Here is a 26,676-nt window from a genome sequence, read left to right as displayed (position 1 = left end):
CTATAGTGGGGGACATATTGTTTTGCCCTGTCTGTTGGTTGGTCTGTTTGCGCCAACTTTAACATTTTTCCATAACTTTTGCTATATTGAATATAGCAACTTGATATTTGGCATGCATGTGTATCTCATGGAGCTGCACATTTTGAGTGGTGAAAGGTCAAGGTCATCATTCAAGGTCAAAGGTCAAATATATAGCTTCAAAGCAGCGCAAAAGGGGACATAGTGTTTCTGACAAACACATATCTTGTTTTAAATTTTATTTTTAATCATTTTTTAATTTTTTAGTAAAATTCAATAGCTTAAAAGATTGATGCCAGTTGTTACCTAATATGGATGAACAGTTCACTATGGATGGATGATGTTCAGTTAATATTTTTAAATTCAACTTAATTCATAGGGCAAGAGGCCCATTATAAACATATTCAATGTAGCACAAGACTTTGTCACATAATTTGTAAATCTAAATTGAATGTGTGTAAAAGTGTGTTTTAGATTTAAAAAAAAAATAGGTGTTGAAAAACAATTGTTCGAAAGTGTGCAGAACTTTAAGTGAGGGTCCGAGATTTGCAACAGGAGTGGGATGGGGGTTTAAAAATGGTCAAAAATGTGTGCCATACTTTAAGGGAGTGTCAGAGATTTGCAACAGGTGGAAGGAGTGTGGTGGAGTTCAAAAATGGTAAAAAATAGTGCGACATGCTTTATAGACGGCCCCACACAATAAGAGGAACATTTGATTTTATAGTTATAGTTTTATAATGTTTGCAGCTGTCACCTTCTGTTTGTTTTTAATAACATATTGTTTATTAAATGTACTCTTTCAGATCAAATGAGCATCAGAGCATAAGACATGTTTACTGAAGACAATATTATGTCTGTGTGTTTGATGTCAGTGGCTCTCCTACTGGGAACCATTTCAATACACGGAGAAGAATTTAATGGTACCTTTCTATTTAAGTTCCCAAATCAAGCCTTTGGTTGATCATTTCTAGATCATTTCAATATTTATACCCCCCTTTGAAGAAGAGGGAGTATATTGTTTTGCACATGTCGGTCGGTCCGTCTGTCCGTTGTTCCGTCCACCAGATCAGGCTTTTTCCGCTCCATTTTGGGAAAACGCCACACTGGAATTTTGGGAATTTCGCGTCGTGAAAACCCCCATTTTGGGAAAAAAATTAATCGCTAAATTGGCTCAATTGGGAAAAATTATCGCATGTAAATTATTTAAAACAGTGTTTCTTATATTTCAAAGAAGCCATTAACTGGTAAATAACGACTATTTTGATAACTTATTATTAAAATTTTACAAAATATTATGAACATGTGTGATTAGTGCAGGTTTTTTAATCTGAATTTGGAAAAAAGGCTTGGCCTTTTTGAGGTGAAAAAAATCACGGGAAGCGCCGGATTTTGAGGAAAAAAAGGAAAGTCTTAAATAATCATTAACATATTTTACAGTTCTTAAAACAAATTCAAGGCAACAGATAATTTAATTATGCAATACTTTCTATTTTCTACACCAGATCAGGTCAACTTATATATAAAAAGGGTAAAAAAAAAAAAAAAAAAAAAAAAAAAAAAAAAAAATTTTTTTTTTTTTTTTTTAATTGGGAATTTTTTTTTCAATTGGGAAAAAAACAACCAGATTTGCATTGGGAATGGGGCCGAATTTCGGACCCGTGGCATAGGGCGGAAAAAGCCTGCAGATGGTTTCCGGATGATAACTCAAGAACTCTTTGGCCCAGGATCATGAAACTTCATAGGTACATTGATCATGACTGGCAGATGACCCCTATTGATTTTCAGGTTACTAGGTCAAAGGTCAAGGTCATAGTGACTCGAAATAGTAAAATGGTTTCCGGATGATAACTCAAGAATGCTTATGCCTAGGATCATGAAACTTCATAGGTACATTGATCATGACTGGCAGATGACCCCTATTGATTTTCAGGTCAAAGGTCAAGGTCACAGTGACTCGAAACAGTAAAATGGTTTCCGGATTATTACTCTAGAATGCTTATGCCTAGTTTGTATATAGAGATGTACCTATAATGTGGTATAAATTAAAATCAACATCACAATGCTGGTTAATTATTTAGTAATATAACTAATGCTACACTTATTACATTCTTTGGAATTGGAAAAATAATTATTCACCCCCTTTTCAAACCTGATTTTATATCTCTTTTTTTCTTTTCTTGAATATTAAACTTTTAATGTTTCATATATATATTTCTTGTTTTTTAATGTCAAAATCAATCAGAAAGGTCAAATTTCTTGAAATAGTATGTTTTAAACTTCAAGCATTATGTCATTACTTGAATTTAAAATAAGATATCAATCTCAGTATTTTGTGAAACACATTAAATAAACACGATATATATATATATATATATATATATTTATTTATTTATATATATATTATAAAAAGAAGAAAATTAGGTATTCTCATGTTGCCTTTACCATACATCTGGATGATCAAAAACAACAATGCTGCTGGTAGATTGTAAATTTAAATCTCATTTTATAGAACTTTTTATCCTAGCCAAGTGTTTGAAATAACAACCAAGTTATAAGAATGTCAATTATTTTTGTGATAAATGATAAATCTGTTTGTAGCAATAGATTATTGATTTATTTATCATTGGTTTTGTGAACATTTCAGCTAATATGGAGGACACAGCAGTGTGCACCATACTTGAGCCAAGAACCGTCCGGCAGGTGGATGTATATAACATCTTTGCACAACCATCACAGCTTACTATGGGTAAGTAGATTGTAAGTTTAACCGATTTATGCCTAGTGGACTCTCCCATCCTTCTAAATTGGATCAATTTATTTCTTACATAAGGGATGTCTAGTATATTTATTTCTATCTTTAGAATTTTTATGCCCCCCTTCGAAGAAGAGGGGGTATATTGCTTTGCTCATGTCAGTCTGTCGGTCGGTCTGTCGGTCCGTCCACCAGGTGGTTGTCAGATGATAACTCAAGAACGCTTGAGCCTAGGATCATGAAACTTCATAGGTACATTGATCATGACTCGCAGATGACCCCTATTGATTTTGAGGTCACTAGGTCAAAGGTCAAGGTCATGGTGACCCGAAATAGTAAAATGGTTTTTGGATGATAACTCAAGAATGCATACACTGCCAACAAGGCGAACTCTGAACAATATAACTGAAGCAACTGGTCTGTAATCCTAAATCTATAATAATCAGTCCAATGAAACATCATTCTTTGAGTAAAATAAAGTGGATCAGTAAAAATATTATCAGAATATGATTTTTTTTGTATATTTTGTATATTAAATATTGTGTTAATGTTTAATTTTGTTGATTAATATAAATATAAGCAGGACAGGGGAGGTAATACACTATTATATCTTTCTTATATACAGGGGAAACAAATGCAATAAGTTAAAATTTCATGTTTAATGAATAGAGGATATCAGCCCCCCCCCCAATTTTTTTTTAAACATCATCTAATAAATAACCACACACCCACATTAAACCCCCCTCACCCCCACCCCCCAGCCCCCACCCCCCCCTACCCCCCAGCCCCGCCCCCCCCCCAATTTTTTTTTAAACATCTAATAAATACCACCTTCCCCTAAAAAAAATAATTTTTTTAAAACATCTTATAAATAACCACACCCCACATTATACCCCCTCTTACGCCCCACTCCCCCTACCCCCCAACCCCCCACTCCCCCCAAACATTTTTTTTTTTTTTAAACATTAATAAATTACCACACCCCACATTATACCCCCCTCTCACTCCCCCCTACCCCTCACCCCCCCAACCCCCCATTTTTTTTAAACATCTAATAAATAACCACACCCCACATTATTATCCCCTCTAACCCCCCCACCCCCCTACCCCCCCCCCCACCCCCCTACCCCTCCACGCCCCAATTTTTTTTAAAAACATCTTATAAATTACCACACCCCACATTAAACCCCCCTCTCACTCCCCCTACCCCCCCGCCCCCCCCCCCCCCCCCCCAGGGGGGGGGAAACAGCTGTATAAAGGACCACACCCGACATGAGGTACCCCCCTACACCGCCCCACCCCCCCGACCCCCCCCACCCCCCAGTTTTGGTGAAAAAACATAGGAGGAAAGAACCCACACCCACAGGAGGACCCCCCTCGAACCCCCACCCCCCCAACCCCCACCACCCACACCTCACCCCCCCCATTTTTTTTTAAACATCTTAACAAAATTACCACACACCACATTGACCCCCCTCCTCACCGCCCTACCCCCACCCCCCAAATTTTTTGATTTTTTTTTTAACATGTAATAATTACTGGTACTACACCCCATAGACAGCTAATTAATTATTACTTCACACCCCACATTATACCCCCCTCTCACTCCCCACTTGATCATGACTGGCAGATGACCCTATTGATTTTCAGGGTCACTAGGTCCAAGGTCAAGGGTCACAGTTGACTCGAAATTAGATTAATGGTTTCCGGATTGAAAACTTACATTAGGTCAAGGTCAAGGTCACAGTGAGAAAAAACGTATTCACACAATGGTTGCCACTACAACTGACAGCCCATATGGGGGGCATGCATGTTTTACAAACAGCCCTTGTTCTTACAGAAATTCCTTAAAGCAAACAGCACAGACACAGATGAGACGCCGCATCATGCCGCGTCTCATCTGGGTCTACGCTGTTTGCCAAGGCTTTTTTCTAGACGCCAGGCATACATGGGTTAAATATGACCGGTATGATCAACTGGTTAATTAACAGAAAACCCAATTATCTTTATGTAATAAGGTGAAACCATTGTGCGAGAGTACATTTTAACTTTTAATGATATCTGTACTGAAAATACATGCTAATTTTGATCAAACTTCACAGATAAGTGAAAATTGATGAAAGGGACATTTTTACAGATTTTGGCATGTATTGAAATTTGTAATTAAATGCTTTATATTGACACGGACTCTAGATTACACGGATATGAAACGGGACCGTTACGCCAAATATCTTGTTGTGTCTAAGTCACGTGACCGTGTCATACTATCGATCTTCTATCGAAGCGCCGAGGTTATAAATTTGATGTACCCACTCACGTATTTTGTTAAATTATAGTTTCATTTCTAGGCCGATTTTGACAAATTATATATCATTACAAAGCTTACGTAACGTAGTTTTCAGATATATAAATATATATTAAGTTTTTCTTCTGATTTCGGCAGCCCGGCGAGTTATAACTTTAACTTTTGCAAATAACATACCGTTTTGGAGTTTTAGAATCTAGATTTACGGTTGACATGTTCGTACTTTATACATAATTGTAGCGTTTATATTTGGAGTTCAGTTTTAAAAATAACATCTTGCTTAGGAGAATAGAATTCTGTATACGATAGAAAAAAAAATTGTTTAAAAACGAAAGTAATTAAGGAATGAAGGCGGGAAAATGTAGCGCGCGTTCCTAACGCACTGAACTGATGCTGCGGTCTTGGCGATTATGCTTTTGTTTAGATACCGGCCATTGAATTTCCTTTGCCATGATTATTATATTTTTTATGAAATATATTGAAATATTTTGTTCTAGAGACATATCCATAAAGCTAAGTATTAATGAAGCTTAATAAATTTACGATTTCATCTCTTGATTATAACACAGAAAGAGTGTTAATTTTATGATGAAACAGCGTATACAAATGTATAGCGGACCCTCTTGATATTTTTCGGCTTTGCATACTTCAAATATAATGGGTGTCAAAACATTCATCGTTTGTTGTTTAATATCAAAAAGGTAATTATGTAAAATTATATGAAAGGTTATTAACCATAAATTATCAATTAATTAAAATTATTTAAAGATTCTTGAAAATCACGGTCAACTGTCTATGCATGTATATTGAAATATCTTTATAAGTTAACAGAGTTATAAATATATAGAATTCTAAATTAAAACTCTGTATTATTTGTATTTTTCGGAAAGATTATTTAACCCTGTTGTGGTCAAATGAGAATGCTGTTTTTAATTATGTTGTTCCGTACACTACCATACACTCTTTATTGGACTACGAAATGACGGAGTTTTTTTACCGGTACCCGCTAAATACGTTAAATGTGAAGTATTAGATTTTTTAAAGGTTTAAAATGTACATGTATAGGTATTAAGCACTTATAATTATTGTGATTTAGCTGGCTGACATCTATACAGTATTTAGTTCATGGCAATCTGTATGGGCAGATGACTATAAATGTTTTCAATACGCTACATATCTTATAAACGCAAAATTGAGTATTTGGCGTTACATTACTCCAAGAAATGACCACTAATACCACGAGAAGACATGGAGGTATCATAAAAAGTGTAAACTGACCAGACATTGCCACCTGTGGTTAGGGACCAATATACAAGTATAGGTCCCTGCTGTGGCGTATGACACCATAGTGTTATTTAGTATTGGTCGGCACAGTATCTGATCATAACGAGATAATTGGCTTGTGCTGAACACACGGGCAATAAACCACAGATCTATCAATAAACAAGATTATTGAGATATCTTTTATTGAACACCGCGATAAAAATGCTCAAACCATGGACTCTATATTACACGGATAAAAAACATGGCAACATTCTCAGAATCATCACTGCTATATGTGTAATCACCTAACAATTCGTCTTTAAATAATTTATATATTTGAGTTGAAGACGATGTTCTGTTGTTTAAGTCTGAATAAACTATCTGTCTGCCTGTCTAAATCCAAGCCGTCATCGTCCCGGTGAAAAAAAATCTGATTTTCAATAGTTGGACATGATGCCCTGATGTCAAAATACGAAATGACCCGCGTAACACGGACCGTGATTTTCAAGAATCTTTAATAAATTGATAATTTAAGGTAAATAACATTTCAAATAATTATACATAATTACCTTGTTGATAATAAACAACAAACGATGAATGTTTTTGACACCCATTTTATTTCAAGTATGCATGCAAAACCGAATAATATCGAGAGGGTCCGCTATATACGCTGTTTCATCATAAATTTTACACCCTTTCTGTGTTATAGACAAGAGCTGAAATCGTTAATTTATTAAGATTCATTTATAATAAGCTTTATTGATATGTTTCGTGAACAAAATACTACAATATATTCCCTAAAAAATATAATAAGATGGCAAAAGAAATTAAATGGCCGGTTTCTAAACAAAAGCATAATCGCCAAGACCGTAGCATCAGTTCAGTGCGTTAGGAACGCGCGCTACATTTTCCCGCCTTCATTCCTTAATTACTTTCGTTTTTAAACAAATTTTTTTTCTATCGTATACAGAATTCTATTCTCCTAAGCAAGATGTAATTTTTAAAACTGAACTCCAAATATAAACGCTACAAATTGGTATTAAGTACGAACATGTCAACCGTAAATCTAGATTCTAAAACTCCAAAACGGTATGATATTTGCAAAAGTTTAAGTTATAACTCGCCGGGCTGTCGAAATCAGAAGAAAAACTTAATATATATTGATATATCTGTTTACTACGTAACGTAAGCTTTCTAATGATATATAATTTGTCAAAATCGGCCGAGAAATGAAACTATAATTTAACAAAAGACGTGAGTGGGTACATCAAAATGTATAACCTCGGCACTTCGCTGTACGCTAATCGTAAAAGATCGATAGCCACAACACGTTAAAACGCGCGGTGGTAAAACATAAAATGTGTATTTCTTGTGTTTAACTCGCTATAAATCCATTAATAACAACGGGAATATACTAAAAGTTATATTTTTTTGAAAGAGGAATTAATAAGCAACAAGATAACGTATAAACCAATAAAATCGGATGAATAGGTCTTGCATAAGATTGAATTTACTACAGTAAGGGTCAAATACTCGATTCATCTCCTGTCAATATACACTCCGTGATATTGACAAATGTTAACATTTGATCTAAAAAGCTCCAATAAAAAATAAGAATAAAGTTTAAAAAAAGGAAAAAGTAATCCTTAACTTGGCTCGAACCCCCGACCCTTGGAGTGAAAATCTATCGCTTAGACCACTCGGCTATCCATGCTCATATTATGAGTGGTGTATTTTATACTTTATATAAGCAATCCTTGTAGTATCACAAAATATAACGACAACAACAGAACTCTCCAAATTATTCAATCGTTTCGCGTTGCAACGCTTTATAATTTTCAGGTTTTTAAATCGTCAAAAGATGCATATAATGGATATTTTAGAGCACGGTAAATGTTCAGTATTACTGTTTCATCACTAATATCATAACTTCAACAAAAATTTGAGATTTTGTTTTATTTATCAATTAACCAAAATGTGAAAAGGCTTCTTTAAATGTAAGAGAGTGACCCTGGGCTATTTGACCCTTCTGATTGATTTTGACATAAAACATCAAGAAATGTGTGAAACATTCAAAGTTTGATATTCATTTTTGTAATTCATCTAGGTACCAGGGACCGCTGTACTCTAAAATTCCTAGGAGAAGGTGGTCGCAAGTTCAAGTTCTTTATGAGAGATCTACAGTTCATGGAATGTGGCACAGAGATTAGAATTTATCAAGACTGGGCCCTCAACAATCCATGGGTAGGATACATGCATCGCAATAACTATTTTTTAATATTATTGTAAAGATCAATTTTTTATCTACAATCAAGCAATTTTTTCAAAGGGTTATTTTAGGACTTTTAGTTGTTTATTGCCCAAATAGATGCCATAGACAACTATAGGAAGAGACTTTGTGATAGTTTTTAGGTCACTGTCACATAATTTGCTTGGTGCACTATTTATATAAATGGCCATACAATTAATGATACATGTAGTTATATTAATGTTTATGTCAAAACATATTTATTTTTAATTGAATATTTTGATACATGTTTAACAGATTGCATGCTGGGAAATTTGTCGTCTGCTAAAATGTCGTCTGCTGAATTTCTAAAATTAGCATTTTCTTCGATTTTTTTTCAAAGAATACTAGCAGAATAGCAAACAGTTTGGATCCAGATGAGACGCCACGTTCTGTGGCGTCTCATCTGGATCCAAACTGTTTGCAAAGGCCTTCAAAATTCGGTTCCCGCACTGTAAGAGTTAACAGATTGCATACAATTTGGTCAATGCAATTAACTGAAAGTGGTACATTCATGATAATATTTGTTTGTTTTACTCAATTTGATATTTCCAATACTCAATTTTTCCAATCCAATGACTGGATTGTCTTGTAAAAGAGCAAAATGGTTTTGCTGTGCAACATTATGTATAAATCCCAAAACTTTAACCAAAACTTTAATCTTGGTCATAACTTTTTCAATATTGAAGATAGCAACTTGATATTTGGCATGCATTTGTATCTCATGGAGCTGCACGTTTTGAGTGGTGAAAGGTCACGGTCATCCTTCAAGGTCAAAGGTAAAACAAATATTTTTAAACATTCAAAGCGGCGCATAAGGGGGCATTGTGTTTCTGACAAACACATCTCTTGATGTACTTAAAAAATAATTATACGGGTTAATGTTTGCAAGCAGCTTTATATATATATATATATATATATATATATATATATATATATATATATATATATATATATATATATATATATATATATATATATATATATATATATATATATATAATTATGTGTCTACTACAAATAATGAAATGAAACCATACATATGTGTTCAGGGTCTATATAAACATTCACTGACCTATTATTTTCACCAGTCTATTTAAAGGATCATGCCCCATTTTATACTTGGAAATGTGAGATAAAGGTTTTCATGCAGGGTGGAATTAGGTTTTTGGTTAAGATGATATTCATGCTTATATATGCAACTAATACAGGGATTCAATTTAAACTTTACTAATGTCTTTGAGATCATCATGAGAGTTTACCAATCAAGGCCCATAACTCTGATCTGCAATTTAGCAGAATTATTTTCCAAATTATACTTTATGCACTTTGGAAATTCAGCTTAACGTTTGTGCAACAACTCTTATCTCTATTTTACTTACAGAACAAGCATGGGGCTGCATTTGGTTCCAGTTTGGGCAAGGTCACTGATACTATAAATTACCTCAGTTAGGATTGAGATATTGTGTTGAAATTGTGTGTGTATGACTATTACAGGCTGATCTAGAGAGGTATATTGCATTTGGAAAGAGTGGGGGTCAAGATATTATGTAACACAAAATAGAATAAGTGTTTCTGCAAAATAACTTTATAAGAAAGAATTGTGCTGTTATTGTGTCCGTAGTTAGCTTAATGCAGACCTAGGGTGGAATTGCATTTTTGGCCTGTTAGGTAATGGTCATTGATACTAAAAATAGAAAAATTAGTTCTGCACTATAACATTAGTTTGGGTGATTGTATTTTGGCAGACCTTTCATGCAGCGGTAGGGCTACTGGCTATAAGTTCTACATAAGAGTAAAAAAAAGTTGAAATTCTAGAGTCTTGACATGTTTTTTTGTTAAATTAAAAGACAATTCAGCTTTCATAGATAATTAATTTCAGATATGTTTATGTGGTCATTATAGTAGGTGACTGACTGAAAATGTATATTTCACTATCAAAGCGGAAGATAAGTCAAGTGTATTGTCTTACGAAAGCTCTTATTAGCTTGACAATTCGAACAAGAGTTCTGCAATATAACTAACAACTTTGTCAGCGGCCACGTCTGCATATTGATGTGTTATGGTAAATATGCAACATCTACATGTTACTGTTTCCCCTACAGATATTCAAACATGTGTAAAAGGTCATTGTGTGAGGTCACCGACAAACCTGCATAGTTCTGTCCTGCAAGTTATGCTTTTTAAACTTTGAAATACGGGTTAAAATTTGATTGCAACATTGTCTTATTACAGTGTCTTCTACAGATATAAAAATAAAATGTAACATGAGGGTTTTTAATTATAAAACTTTACATTCATGTATGCCTTATAAAAATAAAGCTGTACATATGTGTTATTGATATGAAACTTATAGAAGCTACTTAATTTCATACTTGTTTGGTTAAGAAAATACAAGCTTGATGTGCATTTATGACGTGTTTTTAGCTCACCTGAGCACAACGTGCAACGTGCTCATGATGAGCTTTTGTGATTGCCTTTTGTCCGTCGTCCGTTGTGCGTTGTGTGGCATCAACATTTGCCTTGTTAACTTTCTAGAGGTCACATTTTTTGTCCAATCTATATGAAATTTGGTCAGAAGATTGGTCTCAATTATATCTTGGATGAGTTTCCAAAAGGGTACGTTTGCTTGAAAAACATGGCTGCCAAAGGGCGGGGCATTTTTCCTTATATGGCTATAGTAAAATCTTGTTAACACTCTAGAGGCCACATTTATTGTCTGATCTTCATGAAACTTGGTCAGAAGATTCATCTCAATAATATCTTGGGCGAGTTCGAAAATGATGCCGGTTGGTTGAAAAACATGGCCACCAGGGGGCGGGGCATTTTTCCTTATATGGCTATAGTAAAACCTTGTTAACACTCTAGAGGCCACATTTATTTTCCGATATTCATGAAACTTGCTCAGGAAAATTTGTCCCAATGATATCTTGGATGAGTTAAAAAATGGTAACCTTTGCTTGAAAAACATGGCTGCCAAGGGGCGGGGCATTTTTCCTTATATGGCCATATATGGCTACAGTAAAATCTTGTTAACACTCTAGAGGCCACATTTATTGTCCAATCTTCATGAAACTTGGTCAGAAGATTCATCCCAATAATATCTTGGACGATTTCGAAAATGATGCCAGTTGGTTAAAAAACATGGCCACCAGGGGGCGGGGCATGGCCACCAGGTGGCGGGGCATGGCCACCAGGGGGCGGGGCATTTTTAACCAGGTTTTTAACCAGGTTTTCCGAAGGAAAAAACTGGTTATTAGATTGGCGAATGCGGGCGGGCTGGCGGGCGGGCGGAACAAGCTTGTCCGGGCCATAACTATGTCGTTCATTGTCAGATTTTAAAATCATTTGGCACATTTGTTCACCATCATTGGACGGTGTGTCGCGCGAAATAATTACGTCGATATCTCCAAGGTCAAGGTCACACTTTGAGTTCAAAGGTCAAAAATGGCCATAAATGAGCTTGTCCTGGCCATAACTATGTCATTCATTGTGAGATTTTAAAATCATTTGGCACATTTGTTCACCATCATAGGACGGTGTGTCGCACGAAAGAATCACGTCAATATCTCCAATGTCAAGGTCGCCATAACTAAAAATAGATTAAAAAAAAAAAAAAACTTACAAAGGGGGTTAATTTTGTTTGTTCATTTCAAAAGTTCAGTTTGAGTTTTCTCCCTTTATCAGATTTTTTTTCACAATGAAAACCTGGTTTTGTGACAATTTTGTCCGTTGTTCCTTATATGGCTATAGTAAAACCTTGTTAGCACTCTAGAGGCCACATTTATTTTCCGATCTTCATGAAACTTGGTCAGAAGATTTGTCCCAGTAATATCTTGGATGAGTTTGAAAATTGTTTTGGTTTCTTTAAAAACATGGCCATCAGGGGGCGGGGCATTTTTCCTTATATGGCTATATATGGCTTTTGTAAAACCTTGTTAACACTCTAGAGGCCTCATTTATTGTCCAATCTTCATGAAATTTGGTCAGAAGATTTGTCTTATTGATATCTTGGATGAGTTCGACAATGATTACGTTTGCTTGAAAAACATGGCTGCCAAGGGGCGGGGCATTTTTCCTTATATGGCTATAGTAAAATCTTGTTAACACTCTAGAGGCCACATTTATAGTCCGATCTTCATGAAACTCAGTCAGAAGATTCATCCCAATAACACTGCCGGGAATCACATAGTTTTATTTTGATATGGAACACGGAAAATGGCGGCGTCATTGTCTCGGTAAGAGTATTTTTTTTTTTTATTGTACCTTAATGTTTGATTTTAACTTGTTAAGATGTAGCCTATCAAATGCAGAATAGAATTCCGCGTGTATTGGTACCTTACATTTCATATATTATTGATTAAATTTTCTCGTTTACCCTTTGAATTCGTACACATGCGAATGCATGACAGTGATAGTTTTCACCGATTTAAATGAATTCTTCACAAATATGATTAATATCGACATTCCTCAAATCCTTTTCTTATTAAATATAAACCAGGTTTTCTTTACATCACAAACAAATTGTCTGAGAGTTTTAAAACTTGACAGTTTCTGCATTATTTATTACAAAACAAAAATGATATGTTTTACGGAATACAAATTAATGATATGTTTCACGTTTATTGTGTGATATGTTTCATAAAACGAAATAAAACGTAGGATATTTTCTCAGTTACTAGTATAAGTGTCAGCACTTAGTACCGGTAAAGCCCAGGACAAAGTGCGGTTAAGTTAACTGGCCGGCATGATATGTATGATCCACCATGTGTTGAAGATCTAACACATAAATTAACTGCGACCGTCTCTTTATTTTCTAAAGTTTTATCTTAATAATGGAATATCTAACATTAGTGCATTTTGTTTAATATGCGTATTATGCTTAATTTTCACATATGTTTCTCCTACCGTACGAGCCGCTCGCACTTCTACAACCTTGCAGAAGAGTCAGAGGAAATCGTAGCCTATTTGAGCCACCAGGCTCAATCTAACACAGACCAAACAATGAAAACATCTAAAATTAAATTACAAATGTTTTAAAATAAAAATATTCGTAATTTTTATATTACATTCGAATCAAGGTAAATCATGTGATAAAGTAGATCTATTATATTTCATGAGTAAAACATAACAAGCCATGCAGGAAAAGGCTGGCGCGTCTCTTTTATTTCTCATTTTGACGTATTCCAAATGTGTCCAATAATACTATGGTTTTACAAAAGTGTCGCATTAGTCGCATTGTTCGCATTTTGCAAAAATCTGTTTTTTTTCATTTTTAAAACGGTCAAGTTTAGTGTTTACACTGACAATTAAAAGAAAACGCGTGAGAAAAAAAAAACTGAAAAGAAGTAAGAATTAAATGTAGTAACATATATTAAGGGGGTGATAAAATCTTATAATTTTACATAGGCTTAAGCAAACTGGTTCGGTTATCATTCGCTAGAATTTCAGCGCGTTTATTAAATAGCATAAAATAACTTACTTTCATAGCATGTATATAACTTTACTAAAACTTCGCTTTATTGCAATTTTATTGAATACAAATATGTTTTAAACTCAATTAAGTGAAACTGTACATCTTATTTTTGTCCACTGCAATTAATAGTTTTAAAGACAGTTTTACGTTTTGTTTTCTTCAGAAACCAATGTTTGACTGTGTACGAAAAATGTTCAAAAGGGAAGAAAGATGGGCACAGTGTCTTCCTCACGACGACTTTACAGCTCGGGTCTCTCGGTGAACGTTGGGAAAAAGCGCGAAGAAATGAGTAAAAAATCCTGCCACCTAATAAGATGGGCATTAATAACGAAAATAAACGCCAGTATGGCAGAAGAAATAATTTTGATCTGACAATTTTCAGAAACTGCAGTTTGCTTCACAAATTAAAACTATTCAAAATCAGGGTACAATTTTATTCACATTTTGTTTGTCATTCCTACGTCTTATATAAGCATTGTTTAAGTTATTATCACATACCATAGAGTTTGAGACATAGCTGCCGATGGAGCATATTGATTAATGTGTGCATTGCTCTGAATGGAAAATTCCCTTCGATATTTGATATCAAAGAAGTGTGTTGTGAATATTCATCCAAATGTTGAACAGATTTTCAATTTAATGCTGGTGTGGTATTATATATTTTGTTGCCTACAAACGAATTTTGTAACATGTCCATGTACTCAATATGCAATATTAAATTCTATACGTTCAAAAGGGTGTGGGCTTAGTTAAGCTGTTCAAATGTAAACTGCCACTGTAATTTGATGTCTTATAAATTGCTGTTTCTAAATGATTGTACAATAACGAAACGCTAACTTGATTTATTTATTTCAAAACAATAATAGGAAACATGGATTTGCGTTTATGTGTTCACAAATCAGCAATATAACAGATAATTAAATTAAAACACAGTGTTAATCATGAGAACAAGTTGAAATATCACAACAAAATCACCATAATCACCTTCAAAAAATAAAATAAAATAATAATCCAAAGGTCATTTAAGCGTATCACTCTCCCTGAGGATAACCATGACGATATGGCTGTGTACAAATTGCACCTATACGATCAATTGAAATAAATCTATTGCTATACAAAGGGTTAAACTTTGTTGCACAATCAAAAACTTGAAAATCAAAGTAAACAACTAGCGTTTACTCGTTGAAGCTTTTTCTTAAGCTGATGGCGTATTATTACTTGCAACTGCATTAGTATTTCCCTTTTTATCATGTTTGCGATTCTTGTCCCCAAGATTCATAGCCATGTGATCATCATATTGGTCTCTCCTATTCATTTGATGCCAGCATGTGTCGCATTTAAACATCGCTTGATGGTGTGTCAGATGCGCTCTTAGGTCTGCGAAAGACCTCCCACATGTCTCAGGCAAAATCTTTAGTTTCATTATGTGCTGCGCACCTACAGGAAAAAAAGACCAGTTTGCATCAGAAAACATACAAGAAAAACAAGAGATGTACACGTTGGACTTGGGTGCCTCACATTTCTGTAGTTTAATACAAAACATTGCTGTAAAAACCATTAAACAACTGGTCAAGTATTTCATATTTTATAGTGACTTGATGTTTCATGATGCAAAAGATAGTAGATTTAACTTGATCCAATGCGAATGTTTTTAAACTTTTGCCATTCTAGAAGATACGCAATTTGTCACATCCGCCACTAAATACGGTGCAACGAAGGAGTCTTGTTTTGAAACTCATGTCACGGCATGAAATCGATCCATCTTAACATGTCAAACGTTTTTTGGATCATAAATGACAAAACACAATCGAATAAACCTCTTAGTTTTGTTTTTTTTTTGGTTGCAATGTGTGAGAATAATCGGCTATAAACAGTTATAAAATACAATGGAGGGAATAGTCATCTGTGCTTAAAATAAATACACAATGTTTTTCTCACTTTTCTGAAAATGCCTAATATTCACAATACCATCTTACCAGTGCCTTTTTAAATTAGCTTTGCTGTAGAACATCCGTCCACAACATTTGTATGGCGCTACACCTGTATGTTTTCTTTCATGCGCGCTTAACCCTGAGGCGCTTCGAAAAGCCTTGCCACAAATTCAACACAACCCAAGTCTGAAAATAAATATTTATCTAGCTCTTTAACAATTGTAACGTGAAACATATCATACATATTTTATTCCGTGAAACATATCATTCCTTTTTACGCGTTTATTTATTTGAATATTAAGTGGTAAGCTGTCCAGAATATCGTACATATTGCAAATGATGTTTCTCAAATTACTCCTGCAATAATACGTTAAGAAAAAAAAATTCTATGGCATATGTTTATTTTATGAAATGCATGACACAATGCCTTTATTCCATGAAAATTTTCATTTAAAATCATTCACTTTGAAATAAATTCAAAGGGTATATGAGAAAAGTAGGAAGTTAATTTATAAAAGTTACATATCATTACACTCGGATTTTGATTCAGTAATGAAAGGCTACATCATTTCAAGCTAACATCTCGAATTTAAGTACGAGAAGCAAAAAGGTTACTTTTACCGAGACAATGACGCTGCCATTTTCCGTGTTCCATATCAAAATAAAACCACGTGATTCCCTGCAGTGAAAAATATCTTGGACTGTTAAAAAAAATCAAAAATGATACCGGTTGGTTGAAAAACATAGCCACCACGGGGGCTGGGCATTTTTCCTTATATGGCTATAGTAAAACCTTGTTTACACTCTAGAGGTCACATTTATTTCCCGTTCATCATGAAACTTGGTCAGAAGATTTAGTCCCAATGATATCTTTGATGAGTTTGAAAATGGTTTTGGTTGCTTTAAAAACATGGCCACCAGGGGTGGGGCATTTTACCTTATATGGCTATAGTAAAACCTTGTTAACACTCTCCAGGCGGCCACATTCATTGTCCAATCTTCATGAAATTTGGTGGGAAGATTGGTCTCAAGGATATCTTGGATGAGTTTGAAAATAATTATGTTTGCTTGAAAAACATGGCTTCCAAGGGACGGGGCATTTTTCCTTATATGGCTATAGTAAAATCTTGTTAACACTCTAGAGGCCACATTTACTGATCAATCTTCATGAAACTTGGTCAGAAGATTCATCCCAATAATATCTTGGACGAGTTCAAAACTGATGCAGGTTGGTTGAAAAACATGGCTGCCAGGGGGCGAGGCATTTTTCCTTATATGGCTATAGTAAAATCTTGTTAACACTCTAGAGGCCACATTTATTTTCCGATCTTCATGAAACTTGGTCAGAAGATTTGTCCCAATAATATCTTGTTATCTCAAGTGAGCGACTTTGGGCCTTTCAGGCCCTCTTGTTGTAAGTATTGGCGTTTGGTAGTTCATTAAGATGCATGTTACTCTAAACCATTTTAACTCATATCTAAGCTTGGTGCACTTATTTAGATGAATGGAATGAGAATGTAGATCATGAACCATAACTTTGGTACAGTTTTTGAGTGTATTATGGCCATTGAAATAATTTCTGGCTTTAATCTATTCAACATTTACAATGATGTTTTCACATATAACGGTATTTTCAGCAACGGTTTGGATGTAACAGTCCATGGGGCGAAGTCTTCACATCGTTCTCTGATAAAGTTGCAGTCAGTCTGGAGAAGGCAGATGCAAGAGCTACTGGCTATAAGTTCTACATTAGAGTGGCCACTGAAGATGGTACATTACATATGAGTCAGTCCCTGGGAAAACTGGGCATAATGCATGTGTGTAAAGTGTTGTCCCAGATTAGCCTGTGCAGTTTGCACAGGCAAATCAGGGATGACACTTTCCACCTAAATTGGATTTTTGCTAAGAAGGGACTTCATTTAAACGAAAAATGCCATAAAAGCGGTAAGTGTTGCCTTGATTAGTCTGTGAGGAATGCACAGGCTAATCTGGGACGACACTTTACGCACATGCATTATGCCCAGTTTTCTCAGAACACGACTCATATGAGTCAGTCCCTGAGGAAACTGGGCTTCATGCTTGTGTATAAAATATTGTCCCAGATTATCAGGGAGGTTATCTTCTATTGGGACTGGATTTTTGTTTTGAAAACACTTCCTTTAAATTAAAAATCCAAAATATTGGAAAGCGAAGCCCCTTATTAGCCTGTATGGAATGAACAGGCTAATCTTGGGTGATATTTAATGCACATGAATTAAGGCCTGTTTTCCAAAAGTGTGGCACATTGTTTTCTTCAGTCTAATAGGCATGATATTGTTTCTAACTTACCTGGGCACCACTGAACTTTTTTGATGTGTCAGTTTTGGGGGAAATCAGGAGCAATGGATAAATATAGTATTTTTGGTCAATATGAATTCCATTTGTGATTCTATTGAGTTTTGCCTCAGTGAGTTATTCCCCTTCATTATTATATTTGGATTCAGGCTATGCACTAATAGCAACTGATTGTTTCAACTGGAAATTGTTAAAAGTATGACAATACTTTGACTTTTACATACCAGGAATCTATATGGTGTTGACTGTATGAATTCAACAGAAACACTTCAAAACATGCAGAGGGACAGACAGCAGTTTCTTTTAGTTAGTTGTTGTGACATTTTCAATATGTCTGTTTGACAATCAAGGTCCTGTGATCGATCCTCAGTCTTCAAAACATTTGTTAATTAAAACCTATTGCCCATGACAGTCACGCACCCTTTAAGTGCAGCCTTGTTTTCTGCTAGACCGCTGTAAGGGTATCTATCTGTACCCATGACAACTGGTTATCTAGTAATAACAAAATATTTAGCACACAGCTGTGTAAAGCTGTTTATTAAAGTCAATGGAACATTTATTTCTTTGCTACAGATAACTTACTATACCGGAACAGCTACTGCTACAAATATTGGGGCTTGGGCCTCAGCGCCTGAGGGGATGGTTTCGATGTTCATTAATAATGATCCTCTATAAGATTGTTACTATTCTGCCTCTAAAATCTGAACTGGCTCCATCTGGTGGGTCATATTGATTGAATTAGTGAAATAACTATAAGAATATAAACCCTCGTATTCAAGATTTGATAGCATGTAACATTGGATAAGCATCCTCTACAAAAAGTTTTCAAATGATATCTCTATTGTCAACATTGACAATACCCCGTTTGCCACATGAGTTATATCAACACAATTAGCAACATGATTTTAGAAAACATTTCTAAATCTTAAACAGGTTTAATATTTAGTTTGTAATATTATATAATGTCCCATATAAAGATTTTTAAAATTATTTCCCTGGGTTAAAAACTGGTCAACCTGCTGAATTATTTGGTTTATATACACTGTACACAATAACATTTCTAAAAAGTTCTTAAAATTGCAAAGCCTTTATCATGATACTCAGGTGAGCTAACTAGGGCACTTTGGCCCCCTTATTTGTATTTCAATCCTTTGATGTCTTCTTTACACATACCATACCCTAAGTTGTTAATCATGCAATTACTTAATAAATAGTACAGTTCACTGAGGCCTCCTCACCGTGGTCACTAATAGGAGGTCTCAAGTGATTTGTGCTATTTTTAACCAGGTTTTCCGAAAAAAAAAACTGGTTAATAGATTGGCGAATGTCGGCTGGCGGGTGGGCGGAACAAGCTTGTCCGGGCCATAACTTTGTCGTTCATTGTGAGATTTTAAAATCATTTGGCACATTTGTTCACCATCATTAGACGGTTTGTCGCGCGAAAGAATTACGTCGATATCTCCAAGGTCAAGGTCACACTTTGAGTTCAAAGGTAAAAAATGGCCATAAATGAGCTTGTCTGGGCCATAACTATGTCATTCAATGTGAGATTTTAAAATCCTTTGGCACATTTGTTCACCATTGTTGGACGGTGTGTTGCACAAAAGAATTACGTCAATATCTCCAAGGTCAAGGTTGCCACGACTGAAAATAGATTTATTTTGAAACAAAGGGGGTAAATTTTAAACAATCAGTTCAGTTTGACTTGTCTCCCTTTATCAGACTTTTTTCAAATTGAAAACCTGGTTTTGTGACAATATTTTGTCCCTTGTTTATATTATACAGCTTAGTTTTTAAAGTGTTAATATATATAATAAAATATCAAAAGCATATAGCACTATACATGAAAGCTCATGTTGAAGAGACAGTGTACGTGTTGTGTTAAAAGTTTGAAACCCATTTGCTTAAGTCTTTTGTTTTGAAAAAGTAGGCCTATGACATCATTTCAACATTCTATACTGCCTTGACAACAATTTACAAATCATATAGGAAACTTACATTTGATTTTACCAGAATTTATGTATTGACATTATTTACTCCCATCAATATTGAAAGGTAAATTGGAATCATAGAAAACTGTTGAGCACACTATAATTATTTTGGGACATAAAGCTTTGTAAAGGACCTTGGATGTTTGTATACGTAAAGAAAAAGCAAAGTTATGTGAGGTATATTATTTTTCAATAATAGCATTATGTGTGTATAAGAACACATACAAAGCATAAAAATTTAACAATTAAAAAATCTATCTGTAAAAATATATAAATTATAAAAGCCTTTGTAAATATTTACCACTGTATGCTTGCTGTATGTGGAAATTCTATATCTTACTTTACTTTGAAGTCTGTTTGCTATTTTCAGGTCCTGATATTTCAGTCCCAGGACCCAAAGGTGGGGCTGTAGGGCAAACCATGAGTGCTGGCGTTACTGCAGGCATCGTTGTGGCGTGTCTTCTTGTTTCCATTGTGATTGTTGCCGTGGTTGTGTACTGTGTTATCGTACGACGGAACAAAGATGAGGCACACATGGCAAAGGCTCATTCCATGAAAAACCTCCTTACCTCTAGTAAGCTGTGTTTTCGTGAAAACAATGGTATTTTGAAGGAATATAATCATAACATCAGAGTTTAAGGTTTTTTTATTGTCCCCTACCGGTGAAACCGGGGGGGGGGGGGGGGGGGGGGGGCTTGTGGTTTGCGCAGTGTGTCCGTGAGTTTGTCAGTCTGTCACACTTTTATGGATCCTGCTATAACTTTAAAAGTTCTTCATATTTTTTCATGACACTTGAAACATGGATAAATGGCAATATGGAGATTATGCACGACATTTCATTTTCTTTCTACAAGAATTCTGGTTGCTATGGCAACAAATAAAAAATAAAATAAAAAATTACTGACAATGGTAGAGTTTCACCGGTAGGAGACCATATTGCCTGGCAATCTCTTGCTTTGTATGAAACACATTGAATTTTAAATATCCCACATAAAATCCTTTATTTAATGATTGATTTTTTTCTAGGGATGGCCACGGTTAATCGGTTAACCGGTTATCCGTTTCTTAAGAAGGGTTAACCGATTACAAAATTAATATTCGGTTACTCTTGCAAAAAACGCATTTTTTTGTTGAACGAAATTAATGCTCAAATCGTTAGTTTTGTTTTACTTCATTTCACTGTATTGGCTAATCCGCTAATCGGATAGCAAATTATCGGCAATTACCACCCCGTGATGCCCCCCTGTGGATCGAAAGCGATTAGAGTTGTAGACCATCGGGAAGCAGCGGTATCATGAGCAGGCACACGAGCACCTACTCTGCAGTGTGTTTGTTTAGCACTTTACAGTCTATTGTGTTTAAATTATTCAAATATTGATAAATTTAAATTATAATTTACCAATTACGCTCGTCAATTAGCACATTTGACTGCGATATCTCCTATTTTTTATAAATAGAACATCAACGTGAATATCCAGTATAAAGTCGGTCGAACGTGATCAGATAGCACGTATTTAAAAAGTAAAGCGACAATTTATAATCATGCCTCTATCATCGGATGCCTGGAAATTTTTCAAACGGGCTGCTGACAAGAAATCAGCTACATGCATACTATGCCCAACGACACTGTCGTTGCATGGGGGTACATCCAATCTCCGTAATCACATGAGATTTCAACACCCCACTGAATTTCGATGTGAGCCATCTCCAGTAAAGCTGACATCACTGGAATGCTATGTAAATACTCCGAAAAAGATGACTGGCTCAGAAAGCGAGTCAATTACAATATTTTTTTGCATGATATGATATGTCACAATTTACACGTATTGTGAAGTATGCCATTGTTTTGACTACCATTTCTTGATAAAAATCAATAAAGCGTGACACTGATTACACCCGATCACTTTTGTTTTAACAACTATTGCAAACTTTAACGCTTTGCCTGTTGCAAAATATATTCACGCTAATTGACAATTGTTATTAATCAGCAAACTGTTAATGCATGTAATTCTTAAAGGATAATGGGTGTTTATAAAACACAACACAATTCAAATTCTGCACTAGCTTTTATTGATTGAGATGTAGAACAATAATTATGTGTAAATGACGTGAAGCTAAGATTACATCAAAGAAATATCACAGTTCACCGACAAGCATATGAAAAATTGTTTATAAACTCATACGTTTTTCGGATGTTGTTTTTTATTTTTGAAGTACAAAGACAGGCGGTTAACCGGTTAACCGCTCGAGTATCAAAACAAGTTAACCGGTTACGGATTTGCTTAAGATTGCCATCCCTAATTTTTTCTAAAGAAAAATGGGACTATTCTTTACGCACATCATACCCTCCTGTCCTGATTGTACCCTAACAAGCATTCTGAAAAAAGCCTTTTTTCAATCTGTTTTAGCAGGCAGTAAATCCAACACTGGGGGTAGTAGTGTTCATAGCAGTGTTCACAATAGTGTTCACAGCAGCAAGCCAAGCACAGCATTCACATACCCCTCGTTCCACTCTACAATCACTGCCAAGCACGCAGCATGCAACTCTATTGAGACCAAGAGTCACGACAGTGTTGACACTGGTCCACCAAAACCCATAAAAAGTGTGAAACATGAGTTTGATACCATGAAAAAGGGCTTGGAAAGGGATAGTGTTAGGGAAGCCAGGGAGCAGGAGAAGGATCGGGCTTGGAGACAGGCACAAGCTGAAGCCCAGCACATGGACCGGCAGAGTAGAAATGAGCCCAGTCGCGGACTGGGTCGATCAAACAGAAATCCCTCAGGTCTTACTAATACAAATATCAAGAATTCTCTTCGACAGGCGAGGGACAAGGGCCGCAGTTTGAGTGACAGAAATGTAAATAGGTCATCAACAAGGTCAAGGTCGACTCATAAATCTCGGCATAGAGACGACAGAGATGATGATCGTTCAGAGCGCGCCTATTCAGATTTCACCGGTAGTTATTCATACAAATATAACGAGAATGCAGACAGGAGTAGAAACAGGACTAAAAGCACATCATCTCAAAGAGGTCAAAGATCAGCTTCATCTGGGTCAATGTCACGGCGACACAGGGATTATTATGATGATTATGACAATTATAGTGATTATGATGATAGACGAAGAGGTGAACGGCATGACAGTGTAGGTCGAAAGTCCGGTACACAAAGGTCAAGGTCACATTCTCAATCAAACGGTAGAAGACCTAGACAGAGTTCATAATATATAATAAACCATGTAAATACTCATGTCTGTAGTGTCAAAATGTTTATTATGTCATTTGTAATGAAATTGTGTAATATTATCAAACCCAGGAAATGATCTGTTAATTTAAAGCAATAAATATTCTTTTATTGTGCCATAAAACTTTTGCTTGAATGACTTACAATTGAGGCATAATATATTAATATTGGTAGTAATTTATTAATGGCTTTGTGCTAGTTCTGCCAAATAGAGCTTGTATTTATATTGAAAGTAAATTGTTTTGACGTAAGTCAAATTAAGAATGAGAACAATCAAATGAGGTTCTATTGAAAGCTATCAAATGATAACCATTTGTTAACCATTTAGATGTATGTTTTGTTGTTTTTTGTCCCATAAGCTTAGGTTTTTTGTATAGTACAATAATGTTTACACTTGGCTTTTTAGTTTTTGCAATTTTTGAACGATTTTTGTGTCGTACTTTTTTTTTTGGTAACCAATAGTTTCACAAAAATAATCATCAAATCTGATAATATTGGCAAATTGTTTGTTAACATTTAAAACAAGAAATATCTATAAAAAAGATATACGGCGTTGATTGTGGTTGGAGTTTGGGACAGGTAAGGGTTCAATGAATGAGATCAAGGATAGCGAATGTCTTTTTCTGTGCAGTTCTTAGCTGCATCACACGCAGTACGGGATGTTACGCAGGGTTTTTGCGGCTTATTTTACATTATTACATATTGCTGGTCATAAACCTATAGATACAAAACTGAAAACCAAAAGAATAATGGAAGTGAAATTAAAACATATGAGTAAACCAGCCACACGCGAAGTATCCGTACATATTTTTAATATTTATAGGCGCGTTCTTCGAACAAACCTGATTTAGTGGTTTGTTGGACATTGCTATTTGATTCGAGTATAACAGTATCGAGAATCATTGCGCTCATGCTTAATACATTAGTCAATATGGTGGAATATTTCTTGTTAAATTAATTAAAAATAATATTTATTATGGTATTGTTGAAAACACATTAAGAATCTATTATTGACATACCATAATTATATCGCTGGATATCTTCATTTAACATCTTTTTGGTCTAAAGAAAATTCCAGTTCACCTAGTTTACACTATAGCGTCTTTCTTATATAACGCAGCGATGACCTGTATATTAACTCTGACATATACACACACTAACCGCGAACTAACGAAGGTGTAGAATCTACACACAAATTGTATTGATGTGAAGAGTTAAGTGTAAAACTGTTCTATCTATCATGCCTTTTCATAAGAGATGAAATTGTTTCATGCTGAACACGCAGTAAAACAGTGTTAGAAAGACGCGGCCATGTTTCCAATGTTCTGGTGGTATTCTCAAATCAGCCAATGGACTAAATGAAGTGTATTCATTCGTGGGTAGCCTCAAGCATTTTTATGAATGTAACCTTAAGGTCACCTAAGGTCAAAAGTGACGTTAAACTGCTACGCCGAAAAAACATCTTAAATTTACGGGGTAATTGCTTTGATTAATAAGTTGTTCGTTTGTAAGGTGATGAGATTATTCATATCCACAAAGAATTGGCCTCTTATACCAGCTGTTGAAAAATGGAAAAAGGCAGTCAGCTTTGAACAAATGTGTCTGTAATGTTATGTGCAGATTTTCAAAGAATGATGGAAGCAACTGAAAATTGGATTTTTATTCATACAAAATGAGTAGAGAAAAAGGGTTTGACTTTTGGTGTCTTTAAGCAAAAACTACTGGTATGTTAAAGGGGATTTTTTGTATGTTGAAGAAGAATTGTTCATATACTTAAATAATTGTATTGTCAGCAATAAATGCGGCATCATGCTAGAAGGATAGGTTTACATTTTTAAAGTTGGAAATGACAGCGATTCTCTTTTAAATCTTTTACTTTGGGGAAACTGGAATTTATGTTTGAACAAAACCTTCTGTGTTCTTTTTGAGTGTGTAACATTTGTAATGCTGAGTAAATAGAGGCATATAGCCATATTTTGTATTTTTTCTCTGCCTTTGCATGGAATTTTTAGGACTTTTTTTAGTCACATAACCGGGAAATATAACAAATAATTTTGTTATTACTGAGCAAGGTTAAATTCAGTTAATTTGATCCGTATGACTATTATTTTAATGTATAATTTTCAAAAAAATCAAAAACTACAATTAAAAAATATATATGTAGGATAAATAGGATATAGATTAGTTCTTGAATTGTCCTGCTTGGCTAAGAAAGGCTCGCATGGCTTGGCTTCACGGTGTAAAACTGTCTTCCACTTGTGGGATGAATTGAAGTACACAAAGACACGGACCTTATATTCTCTTTATATTAAACAGATATTCAGTTAAATGTCGCACATTTCTATAGAGTCATTGTTGAAAGTTGTTGACCAAGTTCCATGACATGAGTATGCATTATGGCAAAATGAGTCACCTCTATAGCTTGACTATTCACCAAATAGTCCAAGTTGTTATATTCACCTAAATATCAGTGGCAGCGTGATGGTCTGGTTAAAGGTAACATGCAGCATCTCCATATCACTGTTTCTACTATGGGTAATAAATTTAAAGCTAAATAAATAAATAAATTTAAACATGTGTGCTGGGGTGATTGTGTGACTGTGAGGTCAGTAACTGGGTTCCATAAGAATGACTACAGTATAGCAGAATTTTGCTGTCATTTTTGTGTTGGTTCTGGTAAACATACAACATCTGCTTCTCTCTTTATTTACTACAGGTATTAATTTAAAACATAGCCAGTACATATGTGTTCAAGGTCTTAGTAAACATTCACACTCCAGGATCGACCTGTAACTGTGACCAGCTTCTAAGCATGATTATGCTCACTTACCTATAACTGTGACCAGCTTCTAAGCATGATTATGTTCCCTTACCTATAACTGTGACCAGCTTCTAAGCATGATTATGCTCCCTTACCTTTAACTGTGACAAGCTTCTAAGCATGATTATGCTCCCTTACCTATAACTGTGACCAGCTTCTAAGCATGATTATGCTCCCTTTCCTATAACTGTGACCAGCTTCTAAGCATGATTATGCTCCCTTACCTATAACTGTGACCAGCTTCTGAGCATGATT

General features: G+C 35.1%; 1 protein-coding gene and 2 long non-coding RNA genes across 5 annotated transcripts in view; 2 read left to right on the top strand and 1 right to left on the bottom strand.

The window, feature by feature from the left end:
- Positions 1-23,604, top strand: part of LOC127879407 (serine/threonine-protein kinase fray2-like) — a 29,889-nt gene extending 6,285 nt beyond the window's left edge. For 2 of the 3 annotated variants that reach the window (XM_052426194.1, XM_052426205.1), the window contains exons 2-7: positions 822-938; positions 2,663-2,764; positions 8,446-8,582; positions 17,670-17,802; positions 20,728-20,931; positions 22,766-23,604. In XM_052426194.1, coding sequence (XP_052282154.1) covers positions 848-938; positions 2,663-2,764; positions 8,446-8,582; positions 17,670-17,802; positions 20,728-20,931; positions 22,766-23,580 — 1,482 coding nt within the window. In that variant the 5' untranslated portion in view covers positions 822-847 and the 3' untranslated portion in view covers positions 23,581-23,604. Of the gene's footprint in view, positions 1-117; positions 939-2,662; positions 2,765-8,445; positions 8,583-17,669; positions 17,803-20,727; positions 20,932-22,765 lie in introns of those variants that run through there. The other variant, XM_052426216.1, reaches the window with a different exon arrangement.
- Positions 1-26,676, top strand: part of LOC127879462 (uncharacterized) — a 135,091-nt gene that overhangs the window by 106,007 nt on the left and 2,408 nt on the right. The gene's annotated exons all lie outside the window — the stretch shown is intronic.
- LOC127879480 (uncharacterized) lies at positions 26,377-26,673 on the bottom strand. Its single transcript, XR_008049115.1, has 3 exons — positions 26,560-26,673; positions 26,474-26,516; positions 26,377-26,430 (listed from the first exon to the last, which is right to left on the bottom strand). It is a non-coding gene; the product is annotated as an uncharacterized LOC127879480 (long non-coding RNA).

The sequence above is a fragment of the Dreissena polymorpha genome, chromosome 1 (genome assembly GCF_020536995.1).
Source record: "Dreissena polymorpha isolate Duluth1 chromosome 1, UMN_Dpol_1.0, whole genome shotgun sequence".
In the NCBI taxonomy this organism is placed as follows: Eukaryota; Metazoa; Mollusca; class Bivalvia; order Myida; family Dreissenidae; genus Dreissena; species Dreissena polymorpha.
Note: the sequence above shows the minus strand (reverse complement) of the source record. Positions and strands in the feature narration are given on the sequence as shown.